The sequence below is a fragment of the Carettochelys insculpta genome, chromosome 5 (assembly GCF_033958435.1).
Source record: "Carettochelys insculpta isolate YL-2023 chromosome 5, ASM3395843v1, whole genome shotgun sequence".
NCBI classification, from domain to species: Eukaryota; Metazoa; Chordata; order Testudines; family Carettochelyidae; genus Carettochelys; species Carettochelys insculpta.
Genome location: NC_134141.1, coordinates 40,756,912 through 40,772,863, shown reverse-complemented (window position 1 = coordinate 40,772,863; position 15,952 = coordinate 40,756,912). Strand labels below are relative to the sequence as shown.

The following is a 15,952-nucleotide window of genomic DNA, read 5'->3' as shown; positions in this document are numbered from 1 at the left end:
AAGAAGTGGGTCTGTACCACAAAAGTTCACCTAATAAATTATTTTGTTAGTCTTTAAAGTGCTACTTGTCTGCTTTTTTGTTTTAAATTTACTGTTTGATTAAAGCATCAGTTAATTAAGTTACACAAATACTACCCTTCATATAAACATCAAGCACGTTATCTCACGGGATAAGACTTCTAACATCTGAGACTTGGATGTTTCAAAGGTGCATAAGAGATTTAAGTGTTCGGTTCCCATTCAAAGTAAATGGGAGTAAGTGTCCAACACCTGTAAAATGCCTGTATAATCCTGATACACTGGACAGCATTAAATTTAGCTCTTGCTCAAAAACTACTTAGGAGGGAAACATGAGAAGAAAACTGTTTTTGAGAAATAGTTTATCATTACATAAGATGCACTGCTTCATGTGATATTATATTATTTACCTTATTATTCTGGGTCTCTGGGTGAGGTGGTGAATCAAGGTTTATTACAGCATGTAATATATCATGAGTCAGGTTGCTGAGATGCAGTAATGGACTGGCCACCACTGTTTTGGCACTGGCTGTGCAGGCAAATAGAAGAGGTATGGAGTTCTGTTCCGGCAGAGGATTAGGAAGTGTTTGTATCGACTTTTCCTTTAAAGAAAAAAAAGGGGGTGGATTATAGTTCAGCAGTTGAAACTTCTTACAAGAACTAGGTAAATATGTTTAAGTTAGACATTTATATCCAATTGATACGATAATTATTTAGAAAGTAAATTACATTTTCGTGAATTCCTACATAATTTATATTAAAATTTAATTTAAATTAACAGGTAACAACAAAATCATTACTAAGAGTTACCTGTTGAGATTCTTGTAAAAGCAAAATTAGTTCCATTCTCACTGATGCCAACCCCCCTCCATGAGATCCATGAAGTATACAGTAACTAAGAAACATCCTCAGGAGGGACTGGTATTTTAGGAGCCACTGCCGTCTTTCATGAAAATTCTCTCTCTGCAGCAGGGCTTTTTGCTGGTCAGATCGATCCTCAGTGTTTTCACTCAATGCAATTTCATCAGTAGTCATGTTAATGCCTGGCTGTACCTCCTTAACTTCAATGCTGTAATCACATGTTTTTTGAAGAGCTACCACTTCTCTTTCAAGCCAATGATAAAGCTGGTATCGCAGCTTTCCACCATCTACCTCATAACCAGTGGACAATGTACGAAGCTCTACTGTAAGAATCTTCAAACATGCTCTAAATTTCAGCTGTGCTGAGATTACATCTTCTGATGGACTTAAGAGATAATTTTCATCAACTGCACTGAAAGACTCTGAATAGTTAGAACTAGTTTCATCTAGCTTTTCACCTGTCATCTTCTGCAAAGGTTTCAAATCTTTCATTACAAGAGAAGAATCTTCACTTTCTTCATCTTTGTCACTATCCCACTTTAGCTCCAATGGTTCATCTTGGAATGTTAGACTTGGTTGACTCCAATCAAAAGAAAGAGCAGAGCTGGACTGTTTGTCTGATGAACATTCTGAAGATGATCCCAACCCATTTAGTACTGGTTCTGACCAATCAACAGCAGAAGCTTTATCTTCCTTTGTCTCTAATCTTATTGGTGAAGAAGGTGAAAAGCCTTTACCAGTGTCCATTAAACTAGAATTTGGACAAAAAGGTTTGGACTTCTTGACCACTTTTGGCATCTTTGACAACACTTCTAGAGCCAACATAGGACAACCAGCTTTCAAATGAGCATGTGCTGTAGTGAAAAACAATCTTCTTTCACTTAAATTTATTTTGTCTGCCAGTCCATTTTCCACAGATAGACAAATGCGTGTTGAGGCTGTTTCAGAAGAGCCAAAATGACGTCTCAACAGGAGAGGATGTGTCCTTAGATAATTATAGAAATTGAACACTGAAGGGTCACAACTTGTGGAGGCACTATTTTCATCTATAAAAAAAAAAAGAAGAAAAATCACAACACAGAATAATTCATATTAAATGTTCTCTTTATCTTATGAGCTGGCAGAAGGTAACCAGAAATCTGTAAGACTAAAATAAACAAATTACATAGCTGACCTAGATTAATTGTTACTTCTCTCTTTTCACCATCCCTTACATTTTTACCAGTAAAGAACAATACCTATTAAAGCACAAATTGAACTTCTCTAGTCCGGCACCCTCAAGAACTGATAATTGCTGGATGAGAGAATTTGCTGGACTATGGGAAAAATCAATATTGTCTAACAGCATTACCAACACGTCCACTGCTTACTGGCCTCTCAGAAGATGTTTAGGAGGGTAAATTACAGCTAAAGCACAGAACACTGAGAGCCAGGACTAGTGGCTGTAAACAAACTTTATGGGACTGCAGGAAACTCAGCCACACCCGTTAAGTGATCATCCAGCTAACTAAAATTATGCCATGTTATGGATGTGGCTGGACCAGAGAGTTCAGATTAGAGATTTTCAACCTTTGTACAGCAAAACATTTGTTGCCAGATCTTAAATAAGAACAGAACTGGGCCCATAGTTTGGATGGCATGTTATTCAACTTCTCCTGTAGCAAGATCAGTTCAGCATTCTAATTACTGGAGTTGAACACTAGACATTTGTACTATCTACAAGAGCCTCCTTCACGGTCACAGTCAACATATAACTGTGCAAAGGTTACACAATTAAAACAGACATCCTAAACTAATTTTTAGTTTCCTGTAGGTCTTCCCAAATATCACTTTAACATCTTTTTATTCTTTTCAGAAAGGGTAGATGGGGTTTTTCACATGCAATACAACTCCAAAAATCACATCTTATATCAAGATGTTTAACAGTTTGACAACAAATATAGCACCAAAACAAAACAAAAAAAAAATACATGTGCCATCAGTGTGTTTGTTAATATTATATATTATGTATTAACAGAAATGTTAAACAGGAAGACTGTAATTTGTATTGGTGTATCAATGCTGACGCAGTTTGAGAGAACAGTGACCATTTTATTGTTACTTTATGAGCTATCATATCTAAACATAAATGAAATATGCCACTGGAAAGCTGTGCACAGCATGTGCAAAGCAGCTCACAGCTTCAAACATACTTGAAGTTGTGAAGAGAAGTCTTACTGTCTTGAATAACAGAAACCATGAAACGACCTAAACAGAGATCTGTTCGACTAACTTTAGGAAATGCTTTCCATGACTGGACATAGACACCTGCTAGCTAAGAGATTAATACATAGAGAGTAAAATAAAGTGCCAAAAAAACTTCCAAAGTAGAAACATATGTTCTTAACACTGAGCTTATGGAGAAGGACCTCAGCAGGAAGAAGCTGGGAAACAATAGAACAACTGTCTCATTAAGGTGGAACTACTTCATGAATTTAGGAAGGAACTAGAAAACTGCTTTGTAAAACAGGGTATATAGTCTTATCAGCCATTACAACCTGAAATATGTGGAGAGAGAATTTCATCATTAGAATAGCACTTCCATCAATCAGTTCAAAAGGTGCATTCAACAGCATTATCAGGATCAAGATACTGTTCTGTGATCATTAGGGTGTTGGTGCATTTGCATTCCTTACACTAAAGCCTTGTGACTTGGACTGTTGTCTAACCTTGAGCTGGCTCAGAGTCAACTTAGAAGCCCACAAAAATGAACAGGTACCAAGTTCATTTCAACAGATTTAAGCTACTGAATATTATGATCAGGCCAGTCAAAGGGGAAGGGGGAGATAAGAGGAGGCAAAGGGGAAAGTTGCTCCAGGACCCACAGATTCCAAAGGGCCCAGATCCTTGAATTGCTGCCAGAGTGCTGTGCTCCAAGTGGTGGAAGGAGGGTGGGGTGAAGAGAGCTGCCTCCAACCTTCCACCTGAAGTCCCACACCTTCTGCAGCCCAGAAACACCCTTCCCCCAGGGGATGTGGGGAAGTCTGTGTACTCCACTGAATATCACACAGTTTGTGTGTGGCATTGAGAGGAGCTCACGTTGGTCCACCATAATAAAATTTCCCAATTTACATGTCCTTGTGGAAGATACTGCCTGAGAAGTCAAAACTACCCATGCATTCTAGGACTCATCATCAGATATTCGGGGCATTCTTCTGTAACAATCAGGAAAATGAAGCCTGGGTCAGGATGAAGTGGCAATTAAGCTTTATATTTTCATTTTAAAACTGCTGTTAGGAAAAAAAAAAAAACCAGTTGAACAATACGATTTTGGTTGCTTCTTTAAATTTAGACGTGCTTTGCCACAGAACAAATTCCACGTATATTGACTGAAGCAGCCATGCTCACAATGTTAAATGACAATGCGAATAAAGGCATACCTTTCACATTCATGCACATTCTGGTTATAGCATGTATTGTCAACAATTCATAAAACAGTTTTACAAAACATCTGAACTGCTAAGTTTCTTTTTCCTTAACGTAATCAATAAAATAGGCCTCAAGTGATCTTTTTGGTCGACTAAAGTTAAAACAAATTAAATTGTGAACTAAATTTAAATGCAAAAATACTAACAACTAATTTAATAGCAAATATATGTAGACTCTTACCTTCTTCATTTCCAGCAGGTTGCTTAATTAGTGTATCAAGAGCCCTGCTATAATCTTCCAGAATCCAAAACGCCATACTTCGTAGAAAAGGATCACAATGCATATTTGATGAGCTCTCCTTGCTGAGATGTGCATTTCCTAAAACTCTCTTCTGGAGTATGTATTTATACATGTTAGATACTTCAAACTCTGACTCATAAAGCCTTGATATTACAAGAGCCAGCTGAATGTCACCCAATTTTTCAAGGCAGACCTAATAAAAAATTCTGAGAGTAAATATCCATTTCTCTTTACTTGAGAAGACCATCACCAATAGTATATGATTTTATAACAGGACAAAAATATGAAATGAACCTGCTGAAATATGGTTTAGCTGAAAGTGTTAACTTCTGCTCGGTTCTGCAAACAATCTGGCAACAATTGCCAATATCTGATGATGGTATGTCACCCAGCAACGTGTGCAGGGTTTAGAGTTACTGCCTATAATTTATCCTTCATACATTCAATCCTTATAAATGTCCAGCGTGATGTCAATGGCTGAACAAATTTTGTTGTTTGACACAATGTAATCATAGAAGCATTTGCAGAATTCTGACGTACCACTGTACCTTTCCTTCACAGGAAACTTCAGCTAGCCAGAGAGATGTGAACAAAACAATTCATCAAATTGATCACACTATACAATAAACTTCACCAGACAAACCCCTATATTTTCACCTTCTACCAACTTCCCTTCTTAACTATTCAGCTAGATGGCCTACTTCCTCACGATAGTATCCCCATGTGGTGAAGCCAGACTACAACACCACCCAAGAACCTACTCTGATCCAACAGTCTCCTGGGTTTTCTTATGATAGAATATTGAAAGATTACATGCAACAGTTATTGGACAGACTCCCACTAATAGATTGGTTCTACTACAGAGAAAATAGTTGCAGCGTTAACTCAGGTAAGAAATGCTAAAAACAAATTTTTAAATCAATGTGCAAACATCAAAAATAGCCGTGCATCTGTAAGAAGCTTTTCAATAAATGATTCAAAGCTGCAGTAATTACAAAATAAAAAAGAGAATCTCCAACCTTTGTGTCACTATATGACAAAGTATTAGATGTATTGTAAATCTATTTAAGATATCTGTAAGTATCAGAAAAAAATTAGAAATGGCTAAAAATATTACAGAAAAAAGATGAAAAAACCAGGATCTACTATTTTATTACCTCAACTGCATCCTTCAAGTGACCAGCCAACAAGAAAAATGCTGCAGAATGTTCAAAGCGCTGTTTGCCTAATAAAGAAAAAGCATTCTTTAATGCTGCTTTACGCCACCTGTCTTCAGTAAAATTGTTCCCAAAGAACTGTGTCATCTTCGTTTCTTTTTGGGACCTGCAAAAACAAGACAGATGAGAAAAAAATTAACATTTTATTAAATTAATTCTAGATAGATGACTCAAGATTTGATTTAGAAAGTTGTCCAAATGTGCACACACAAAACTATTATATTTTGATATATTATCTAAAAAAAAAAAAAAATCAATACACTTATATCTTTCTAAAAATTGAAATGGTGAGTGAGTGTTTAAGATAAAAGGTCAGTGTTTAAAAATTCCACATATGAACAGAACTGATAAGCACCTTCCCTTGTATGCTGGAACTGTTTCATACTAGTAATCAGATAGTTACATTTTCAAATTCTACATATATACCTATCTCATAGAACTCGAAGGGACCTAGAGAGGTCATCAAGTACAGTCCCCTGCTCTCCTGGCAGGACCAAGCACCATCCCTAACATGTTTTTATTTTACCCCAGACCCCTAAATGGCCTCCTCAGGGACTGAAATCACAACCCTAGGTTTACAGGGCCAATGCTCAAACCACTGGGGCTGTTATAGATTAGTACACAAACTTACTTTTAAAATATCATCATCTGAACAGACAAGGTATGTCTTATTGTCCCATTCCACAGAGAATATTCCTTTTTCAATTGGGAAATCAGCAATAATTTAGTTTTCAAAAGAAAAATACTAATCTACATGACGACATGTTTTTGTTAAGGAACAGAGAAACAAAATTTCTTGATGATATTATATTTCGATTGTTAAGGAAACTGCTGAAATAGAACAAGCCCCAGAAACGTTACTGCTCTGTTGCAACACACTACTTATGAAAAAATAGTCTCATGCAGTCAGGCCTGCAGACACAGGGCAAATTACCCCAAGCCCCTTTTGAAATACCACAGCTGCGGAGCTGCGTGGCTCGGGGGGGGGGGGGGGGGGTGGAGGTGGGGGAAGGGCACTGCTAGGTGCTAAGGGCCAACTGCCCAAGGCCTCATCACTTCCACTGTACACCCCTCCCACTGCAGAGGCCGAGAGCTGGGAACCCCCTCCCACATTGCCCCCAAGCCTGCGGTGAATGTCACCCCGTTGCACACAGTACCAACTGTTTCCCCAAAAACCTCTGTTAATTCACTTCCCCAGGTGATAGGAAGTGTAATAATCTTTCCAATGATAAACATAAGGATTTTGTCACATTGTTTTGAGGACATCAGAAGATAACTGGTATTTTTTAAAAAAGTAAGAGGCAATAATGGAAGCTACTGACATATCCATTCTGATCAATTTGAAGAATTGTTACGGAAAAGTTCAAATGAACTTAAAAAATAAAGCATATTATATTAAAAACCCTATATTAAAACAACATCAAGGTTGCAAAGTTGCATTCTCAAAATTTAGGAAGTGACAATTACAGATGCAATGTGATGTCAATACAATCTCATTGTGCACAAGTATTACGGTATAGTCTATTTATATGATGACACATTATTGTCATCACAGGATCCCTGGCCTCATTCAATACACTCACAAACTGGTGCTCAGGAATGACTCAGAGTTGTTTTGTAGTGGATGAGGCAGCTATGGATTTAGAAGCCTGAACCTTAGCCATTCACTTTTGGAAATCTTGACTAGTACGTAACTTAACATGTATGTTGGTCACTGCACATGTGTAATACAGGTTTTGAATTTGAATCACACTTGAAGCTCCAAATGTCATTTTTTAGAATACATGCTGGATTTAAAAGTTTATATCATGTACCTGGTTTAAAGATTAACTAAAATAACTGTTCTCATCTCAAAACCCACAAGATGTGAATTATGAATACATAAGGCTGAAACTGAAGTTTTAAAAGGAAGAATGAATTCTGATATACAGGAATGAAAACATGAATCAGGCAGTTTTTTTTAAATATATAGAAATTTAAAGATCAAAGAGCATCTAAACATTTTTTACTAAAATGTGTGTGGAAAAATCCAGTAAAAAAACCCAAAATGAATACAGATTTCAGAAAACAGTATTATCGCAGGGTATTTAAAATAAAATAATTGGAATTTTTATTGCTTCTAAATCAAGACTTTTTTTAATCAATAATATAGACTGGACAATAAGGAACTGTACTTAAGAACAAGTATTTTAAAATCCTAGCGTTTCATAAAGAAATACTGTGTGTGTCTCCTACCTGTATAATCCCCAAATCACAGCCTTCTTTTTCATTGCAAGGTAAAAAACAGCAGCATCAAGTGGATCATTGTTTCGTTGAAAAGCTGCTTTGGCTACCTGTGAATGTGTGATTTTTTTGTTAAATTTGTGACAAATATAAAAGTCATCATCTGACAGCATTATCCCTAAACTGATTTAATCATTGTCGAAAAATTTCATTAAAGTAACTATTTCTGGTATACATGGAAAAGAACACGTAGTATATTTTTGCTTACAATTAACAAAAACAACTCCATGTCAAACCAAAGTTACTCTGATTTCAGACTTTTAGAATAAAAGATATGTAAACAAGTAAAAACATTTATTTATTCTGTTTACAGTAGCTCCTTTGCCCCAAACATTTGGGCAGAACTGTTTCTCATATCTATCAGAGTTTCAAAGTCATCAGGAAAGGATAATAGTTTTCATGACTCGAGTATACTCCAACCTTCTTCATATAAGGAAATCACGTAGCATAATTATTCTAGGATATTATGAATAACTGATAACATGCTGAAAGCTAATTTGTTTTCCATAAACTACTTTTCACCTTTTCTATGCATCTTCGTAAACTATGGATATTCCGAACCCACCATCCTACACCCATTGCTCTGAGCTCTGACCAGGTTGGATCCCCCTTCTGCACAGCAGGGAGCATGTTCAGTAGCTCTTCTTCTGCTACGGAATGAAATGCCCAGGCAAAGTGACGAGTAGACAAGCCTATACAATAATCCACAAAGGAAAAAAGTGCTTAGTCAGTGGTAACAAAACATGAAAAAACAACTGCAAGTTCAGGAGTTTTTAAAACCTTGAAAGTTCTAGAGTAGAAAGTTGGTAGGAATTTCAACAATTGCAGGCCTCGCAAATGAACATCCTGTTTATTAGTCACTTACAGATGGGCAACTTCTAGTTCACGGATGATAGATATTGTGACCAAAATAAGCATATCTCCAGAGAAATACCCTTAAACATAGGTATGGCATAGGTATGGGCCCTTGAAATTAACCAAAAAACTTCACAAAGTTTAGCTTAATTTTGATTAAATGCTAAACTCCAAGGAAAACTATCTATAGTGATAAGTTTAGGAAAAAAAGGTTCCCCCACTTTCCTTTCTCTCTTTAGTCATGCCAAATATTAATGTCTAAATTGCCAAAATTCTGCCATTTTGTCTACTGGGGGGGAAAGAAAAAAAATCAACTTCTCAGTACTTCATCCATCTCAAAATATGGAAAGTCAAATTCGGAATTTGCTTTCAGGAAACAGACTTTTGACATCTTTTGCTACCTTCTGGCACCAAGTATTTACCCAAAGCAAAAAAAAGTATTATCTATAATATGTTCATTTTTTAAAAAAGTTTAATGTAGTTTCTACCAGGTACTTCCATCATTAAAGCATTTGGTTTGATGCAATGTCTGAACACCCTTTCACTTTCATGTATTACACATGGATTTTTATTTTATACAGTAAACCCTTTCATATCCGGCAGTCCCAGGACCAGGAGGTAGCTGGATATTCAAATATTTTGCTTAATAGAGAGGTATACCTAGCAACGCTTAACACTAAAGAAAACAAGATAAGATATTAACAAAAAAAAACAAATGTATGCAGAGTATTTTATTTTCCAACAGTAGTATTGTACGCTGTAAATTTCTACTGTACGTGCTGTATTTATTTGTATTTACTTTCACTATACTGCACTCATGGAAAACCTAACTAAAATTTACTCTGGTTAAAATGCTGGTTATTTGAGTGCTCTGGATGATAAAATGCTGGTTAAGAAAATTTACTTAACACATTAAGATCACCATGAGAATAGTGAAAGAGTGAAGAGTTTAATCTTAATTTTAGCCAAGAGAAATTACATCAGGCATATGTAAACATCCTCACAGGACTAAAAGTAATGTTGCTGAAATAAGATTGTTGTAATCATAAAAAAAAATTAAATTCCCCCACCCCTGAAGCACCACTCCTTGTCAGCAGCTTGCAGGAATTATGGAAATAATCTAACTTGATTCTGGGTAAAATTTTCCAGAAGCACCAAAAGTCATTAAAGAGCCTAAATCTTATTTTCAAAAGCGGCTTATGCTCCTCAGTTTGTAAGTTACTACAGTGTTTTCCAAAAATTTTTACCCTGGGAGGCACTAAAATAAACTGCTCTCTCTCATATGTTCAAATATCATATTAGCCATTTCTGTACAAAGCTCTTTCTGCTATTTTCTAGTCCTAGGAATTCACAAAAGGGAAACTCTACCTCCAAAGAGATTGTTTAATTATTGTGCGGGCGATTCTTGATCAAATATCTATATTATGGTTCAGCATGGCCCTGCCCAAGGCTTGCAAGGTAAATGAGTTATAGGTTGCACCTCTCAAATCCAGTATTTTCTCATCCAGCCACAACTGTGATTCAGCAGGACCACAGATGTTGCCAGACTAGAGTACCATGCTGAGAGCCAGAAGGCCTCACCGCCTCCACCCCGCTTCACAGCGGCCTGAGATTATCAGGAGACCTTGCCTGCTCCTCAAGGTCAGGGAACAGAGCCAGAGTCCCTGGGCTGTCCTGAGATAATGCCGGGCTGGCTAGAGCCCTCTGGCAGCCTCACAGCAGCTGGGGAGCAGGAGCTGGAACTTTGCTGCAGTCCTGAGTAGCTCAGTCGGGGGCTGGAATCCTGGGGGAGGGGAACTGGGGCCACAGCAGCCCGAGAGTACAGGGCTGTCTAGAGGCTGAAGCCCTGCACCTCTCCTGGTCTGGAAAACACTCTTGTTTGGGGCATGTCAGGTCCCGACCATGCCAGATGAGGTGCAACCTGTAGTAGGACTACAGTGATTCTCCCATACTACAATTTTGCACGTATTTCAAGAATGTATGGGTATATTTTAATAGAAAACATATTTAAACTGTTAAATCATGGGAACACTGTCCAACCCCTGCCCCACAAAAAACAACGTGTGAAGTTACCTTGGTGAAGTAACTGGGCTCGATGGACAGGAGGCAGTGAGGTTGTCAGAAACGTGTGTAGCTGAACAGCCAGAAGGAATTTTAAGCCACATTCATCAAGAGTTTCTCCACCTACAAATAAAAACAATAATGTTTTCCTGAAAGATATTACATATGAAAGAAACTTGGGGGAGAAAAAGAAAAAAAGGAAAATGAGCATAAATAGCCTTCTGATTTTTCATCACTAGATTTCTATGACATTTAAAAAACTGCCCATCAATTCAGTGATTTATTCAACTCTTAACACTCCAAATACTAGTAACAAAGAAAAAGGCAATCTCAGGGCAGACTACTAGCAAAAAAGGATGTATGCCCTGAGCACATTACACTTTACAGAATACTCTAGAACTCTAACAAACATCATACTTCCCCTGTTCTTTCAGTCCAACTAAAAACCAATATGCTTCTTATTGTAAAAAATATTATACAACTATTATGTTGGACAGAGCTAAAAATCTTGTATTGCAGGAAAGTGCATTTCTATGATGGTGAGAGTTAAATTCTCAGGAAGGAACATTTCTGTTTCTTTAGATTTAAACAATAACACCCCCCCCCCCAAAAAAAAAAAAAAAAAAAAAAGCTATTTAGATCTTAAGAACTGGATTTACAATTCAACTATAGCCACACAACAGTAAATCAATTTCCATCTCATTCCTATCCATCTTACAAAAAATTAAGTCAGCTTGTTATTACATCAAAAAGAAAGGTTACTCACCGTAGTAACGGTGGTTCTTCCAGATGTGTCCCCGTGGGTGCTCCACATTAGGTGTCGGATCACCTGGCGCCGCAGATCGGATCTTCCAAGCAGTTTCTGCCGGACCGCGCATGCGCCGGTGCGCGCCGCTCCCTTGTGCGCTGCTGGCCACGTGCGCGATCCGGTCCCCTCCAGTTCCTTGACCAACCACCTCGGATGCTCCTGCAACACACTAAACAAAGATCCGAAGCGGGGAGGATGGGCGGGTAGTGGAGCACCCATGGGGACACATCTCGAAGAACCACCGTTACTACGGTGAGTAACCTTTCTTTCTTCTTCGAGTGTCCCCGTGGGTGCTCCACATTAGGTGACTACCCAGCAGTAACCCAAGATAGGAGATGGGTAATCGGATTATGTGCAGCTTGTCCCCGAGAGGACCGCTGTCGAGAGACGGGTATCCTCTTGGAATACCCTGTGAAGGGCGTAATGCTTGGCGAAGGTGTCATAGGATGACCAGGTCACCGCTCTGCAAATGTCTTTTAGCGCAACACCCTTGAAAAAGGCTGTTGATGCCGCCACCGCCCCAGTGGAATGAGCCCTGGGTGTAGCCAGTAAAGGAGTCTTTTTGAGTTTGTAGCACATTTTTATGCAGGATACGATGTGCTTCGAGATTCTCTGCGAAGAGAGACCTTCTCCTTTCGATTTGGGAGCAAGAGAGACTAGGAGTGTATCCGTTTTTCCGGAAGGACTTGGTCCTGTCTATATAGAAGGCTAGCGCCCTTCTCACGTCCAGGAGGTGTAGGCGTCCCTCTTTGTTAGAGTTATGAGGCTTTGGATAAAACGAGGGTAAAACAATAGGTTCATTAATATGAAACTCAGAAGAAACTTTAGGAAAAAAGGCTGGATGCAGCCATATGGTTACCGCCTCCTTGGAAAAAACAGTGCAGGGTGGCGTTGCCATAACTGCCGCAAGCTCGCTCACCCTGCGAGCTGACGTGATTGCTAGAAGAAAGGTCGTCTTTATCGTAAGGAGGCGGAGGGAAACCGTGGCCAAAGGCTCAAACGGTTAGAGCATTAAGCACCAGGTCCAAGTTCCATGAAGGTGGAAGCGGCTACCGAGGGGGGTATAGGTTTACCAACCCTTTGAGGAACCCGGTAACCATGGGATGGGTGAACACCGTGCGCCCTTCCTCTTCGTGTCTGAATGCCGAAATGGCGGCAAGGTGGACCTTTAACGTGGATAGTGAGAGTCCTCCTCTCTTGAGGTCCAGTAGATACTCTAATATTATAGGTATAGGCACCGAAAGGGGGGCTAGCTGTTTGGTAGAACACCATGCCGTCAAGCGAGTCCATTTCTGCTGGTAGGTCTTCCTGGTGGAAGCCCTCCTGCTACTTTCTAGGACTTGTTGCACTTCCTCCGTACATGTGCTCTCTAGGGAGCTGAGCCATGGATTAACCACGCTTGTAGTCGCAGGCCTTGGGGTTGCGGATGCACTATGGAACCCTGGGCTTGCGTGAGCAGATCCGGCGCCACTGGAAGGGGCATCGGTGGACGGTCCGACATCCACAGGAGTAGGGGGAACCATTGCTGTCGATCCCACGTTGGGACTATCAGGATCATTCGGGCTCCGTCCCTCCTGGCTTTCTGCAAGACTTTGTGGATCAGCACTGTGGGAGGAAAAGCGTAAAGCAGGAGGCCCCCTCAGGAGATCGCGAATGCATCCCCCAGGGACCCCCGTCCCAGTCCTGCCCTGGAGCAGAATCGTGGGCACTTCTTGTTGTGCTGAGTGGCAAACAGGTCTATCTGGGGAAAGCCCCATGCGTGAAAAATCAGTCGTAGCAGATCGAGACGGATCTGCCACTCGTGCGTGAGTGCGAAACGCCTGCTCAGCTGGTCTGCCTTCACATTGTGAGCGCCTGGTAAGTACGAGGCTTTCAAGGTTATATTGTTGGCGATGCACCAGTCCCACAACCGGACTGCTTCCGCACATAAGGCACGGGACCGAGCTCCTCCTTGCCGATTTACATACAACATGGTGGAGGTATTGTCTGTACTGATCCCGACTACTTTGCCTTGTATATGGTCTCGAAAGTGTCTGCAGGCGTTGAACACTGCTCTGAGCTCCAATATATTTATGTGCAGTGACCGCTCCGTGGAGGACCACAGCCCTTGCGTCACCTCTTCGCCCATGTGTGCTCCCCACCCTATGAGGGAGGCATCTGTAGTAAGAAAAACCGATATTTGTGGTTGGTGGAAGGGTACCCCTGTTAGCAAGTTCTTGGGGTTTACCCACCATTGCAGGGATTTGTGCACCTCTGTTGTGGGCGACGCCACCCTGTGAACGGTGTGTGCTGCCGGTTTGTATACGCTCGCCAGCCAGTGCTGCATGCTGCGCATGTGTAACCTGGCGTTCTGTACTATGAACGTCACTGCTGCCATGTGGCCCAGCAGCTGTAAGCACGTCAGAACTGGCACCGTAGGGCTGAAGGTGATGACTTGCATGAGGGAGCCGATGGCCCGGAAGCCAGTCTCTGGTAGATACGCTCTCGCTGTAATAGAATTTATGCGTGCCCCTATGAGCTCTATGTCCTGTGTGGGGTCTATCTTTGATTTTGCCAGATTGATAACCAGGCCGAGCGAAGAGAACGTGCCTGCTGTGACGCGTATCATGCGTAGTACCTCCTCCTTCGAGGCCCCTTTGAGTAGGCAGTCGTCCAGATACGGGAATATAAATACCCCCTGTCTGTGCAGGTAGGCTGACACCACTGCCAAGGTCTTGGTCAAGACTCTGGGGGCCGAGGAGAGGCCAAACGGTAGGACCTTGTATTGAAATGTTCTTTGCCTACCATGAACCGGAGGAATCGTCGGTGAGCCGGACGGATAGTTATGTGAAAATACGCGTCTTGTAAGTCGAGGGCTGCGAACCAATCTCCATCGTCTAGTGCCGTAAGGATGGAGGCGATTGTGGTCATCCGAAAGCATTGCTTGCGCAGGTACCGGTTGAGGCCTCGAAGATCTAAGATGGGCCTCCAGCCTCCTGTCTTTTTCTCCGTGAGGAAGTACCTCGAGTAGAACCCTCTCCCTTGCAGTTGCTCCGGCACTCCTTCCACTGCCCCTATGAGCATGAGATGGTCTACCTCCTGCTTGAGCCTCTCTATGTGGGAGGCCTCCTGGAGGTGGGGCCTGGGTGGAGGTCGTGGCGGTGGGAGCGACTAGAAGGGGATGGCGTACCCTGTGGCTATGATCTCCAGCACCCATTTGTCTGTGGTGATCCTTTGCCACTGGTCGTAGAATGGTCGGAGGCGATGGTGGAATAACCGCTTTGGATGACCTTGTGCGATGGTAGTGATGGCGCAGCCCTGGATCTGTGTGTCAAACTTGTGGCCTTTGGCCCTGCCCCGAGGACGCACGGCTCTGTTGGGAACGTCGCCTGGGAGTTCTGTACTGCTGGTGCTGTTGATGTCGCCCTTGCTCATAACCCCTGTGGTACTGGGGACGCTGTTGCTGGTAGTGGTACCGTCTTTGTTGAGGGTAGTACTTCTTTCTGTATGGAGGGGTGTAAATCCCCAGGGTCCTAAGTGTGGCTCTTGAGTCTTTACTGGAATGAAGGACCGAGTCAGTTGATTCAGCAAACAGCTTCTGAGAGTCAAAGGGAAGATCGACTATCTTTGCCTGCAGATCCCTTGGTATACCCGAAGTCTGGAGCCAGGACTCCCTTCGCATCATCACTGCTGTAGCTGTGGAGCGTGCTGCTGTGTCCGCAACATCCAGGGCGATCTGAACTCCCGTCCTCGAGGCCGCGTAGCCTTCTTGTACGATGGCCTTGAGCACCTGTTTCTTGTCCTCTGGAAGCGAGTCCATGAGGGAGGTTAACCTAGTGTAGTTGTCGAAATTATGGTTCGCTAAATGCGCTGCGTAATTTGCCATTCGCAACAGTAGAGTGGAGGAGGAGTAGACCTTTCTGCCGAACAGCTCTAGCTTCTTGGCATCTTCGTCTGTTCCCCCTGTCTTGAATTGAGATGTCTTTGATCTTTGTTGCGACGACTCCACCACCAAGGAATTTGGTTGTGGGTGGCTGAACAGGAACTCCATGCCCTTCGCCGGCACGAAGTATTTCTTATCCGCTCTCTTGTGGACAGGCGGAATAGTCGCGGGGGTCTGCCATATCATAGTGGCGGACTCCAAGATTGCTTCATCAAGCGG

At 41.5% G+C, this 15,952-nt stretch overlaps 1 protein-coding gene across 7 annotated transcripts in view; it reads right to left on the bottom strand.

The window, feature by feature from the left end:
* DMXL1 (Dmx like 1) overlaps positions 1 to 15,952 on the bottom strand; it is a 155,165-nt gene that overhangs the window by 40,290 nt on the left and 98,923 nt on the right. For all 7 annotated transcript variants that reach the window (XM_074994988.1, XM_074994990.1, XM_074994992.1 and 4 more), the window contains exons 19-25: positions 11,016 to 11,126; positions 8,610 to 8,779; positions 8,040 to 8,137; positions 5,745 to 5,910; positions 4,528 to 4,780; positions 829 to 1,925; positions 429 to 620 (exon numbers count right to left, since the gene is read on the bottom strand). In XM_074994988.1, the coding sequence (XP_074851089.1) occupies positions 429 to 620; positions 829 to 1,925; positions 4,528 to 4,780; positions 5,745 to 5,910; positions 8,040 to 8,137; positions 8,610 to 8,779; positions 11,016 to 11,126 (2,087 nt within the window). The remainder of the gene's footprint in view (positions 1 to 428; positions 621 to 828; positions 1,926 to 4,527; positions 4,781 to 5,744; positions 5,911 to 8,039; positions 8,138 to 8,609; positions 8,780 to 11,015; positions 11,127 to 15,952) is intronic.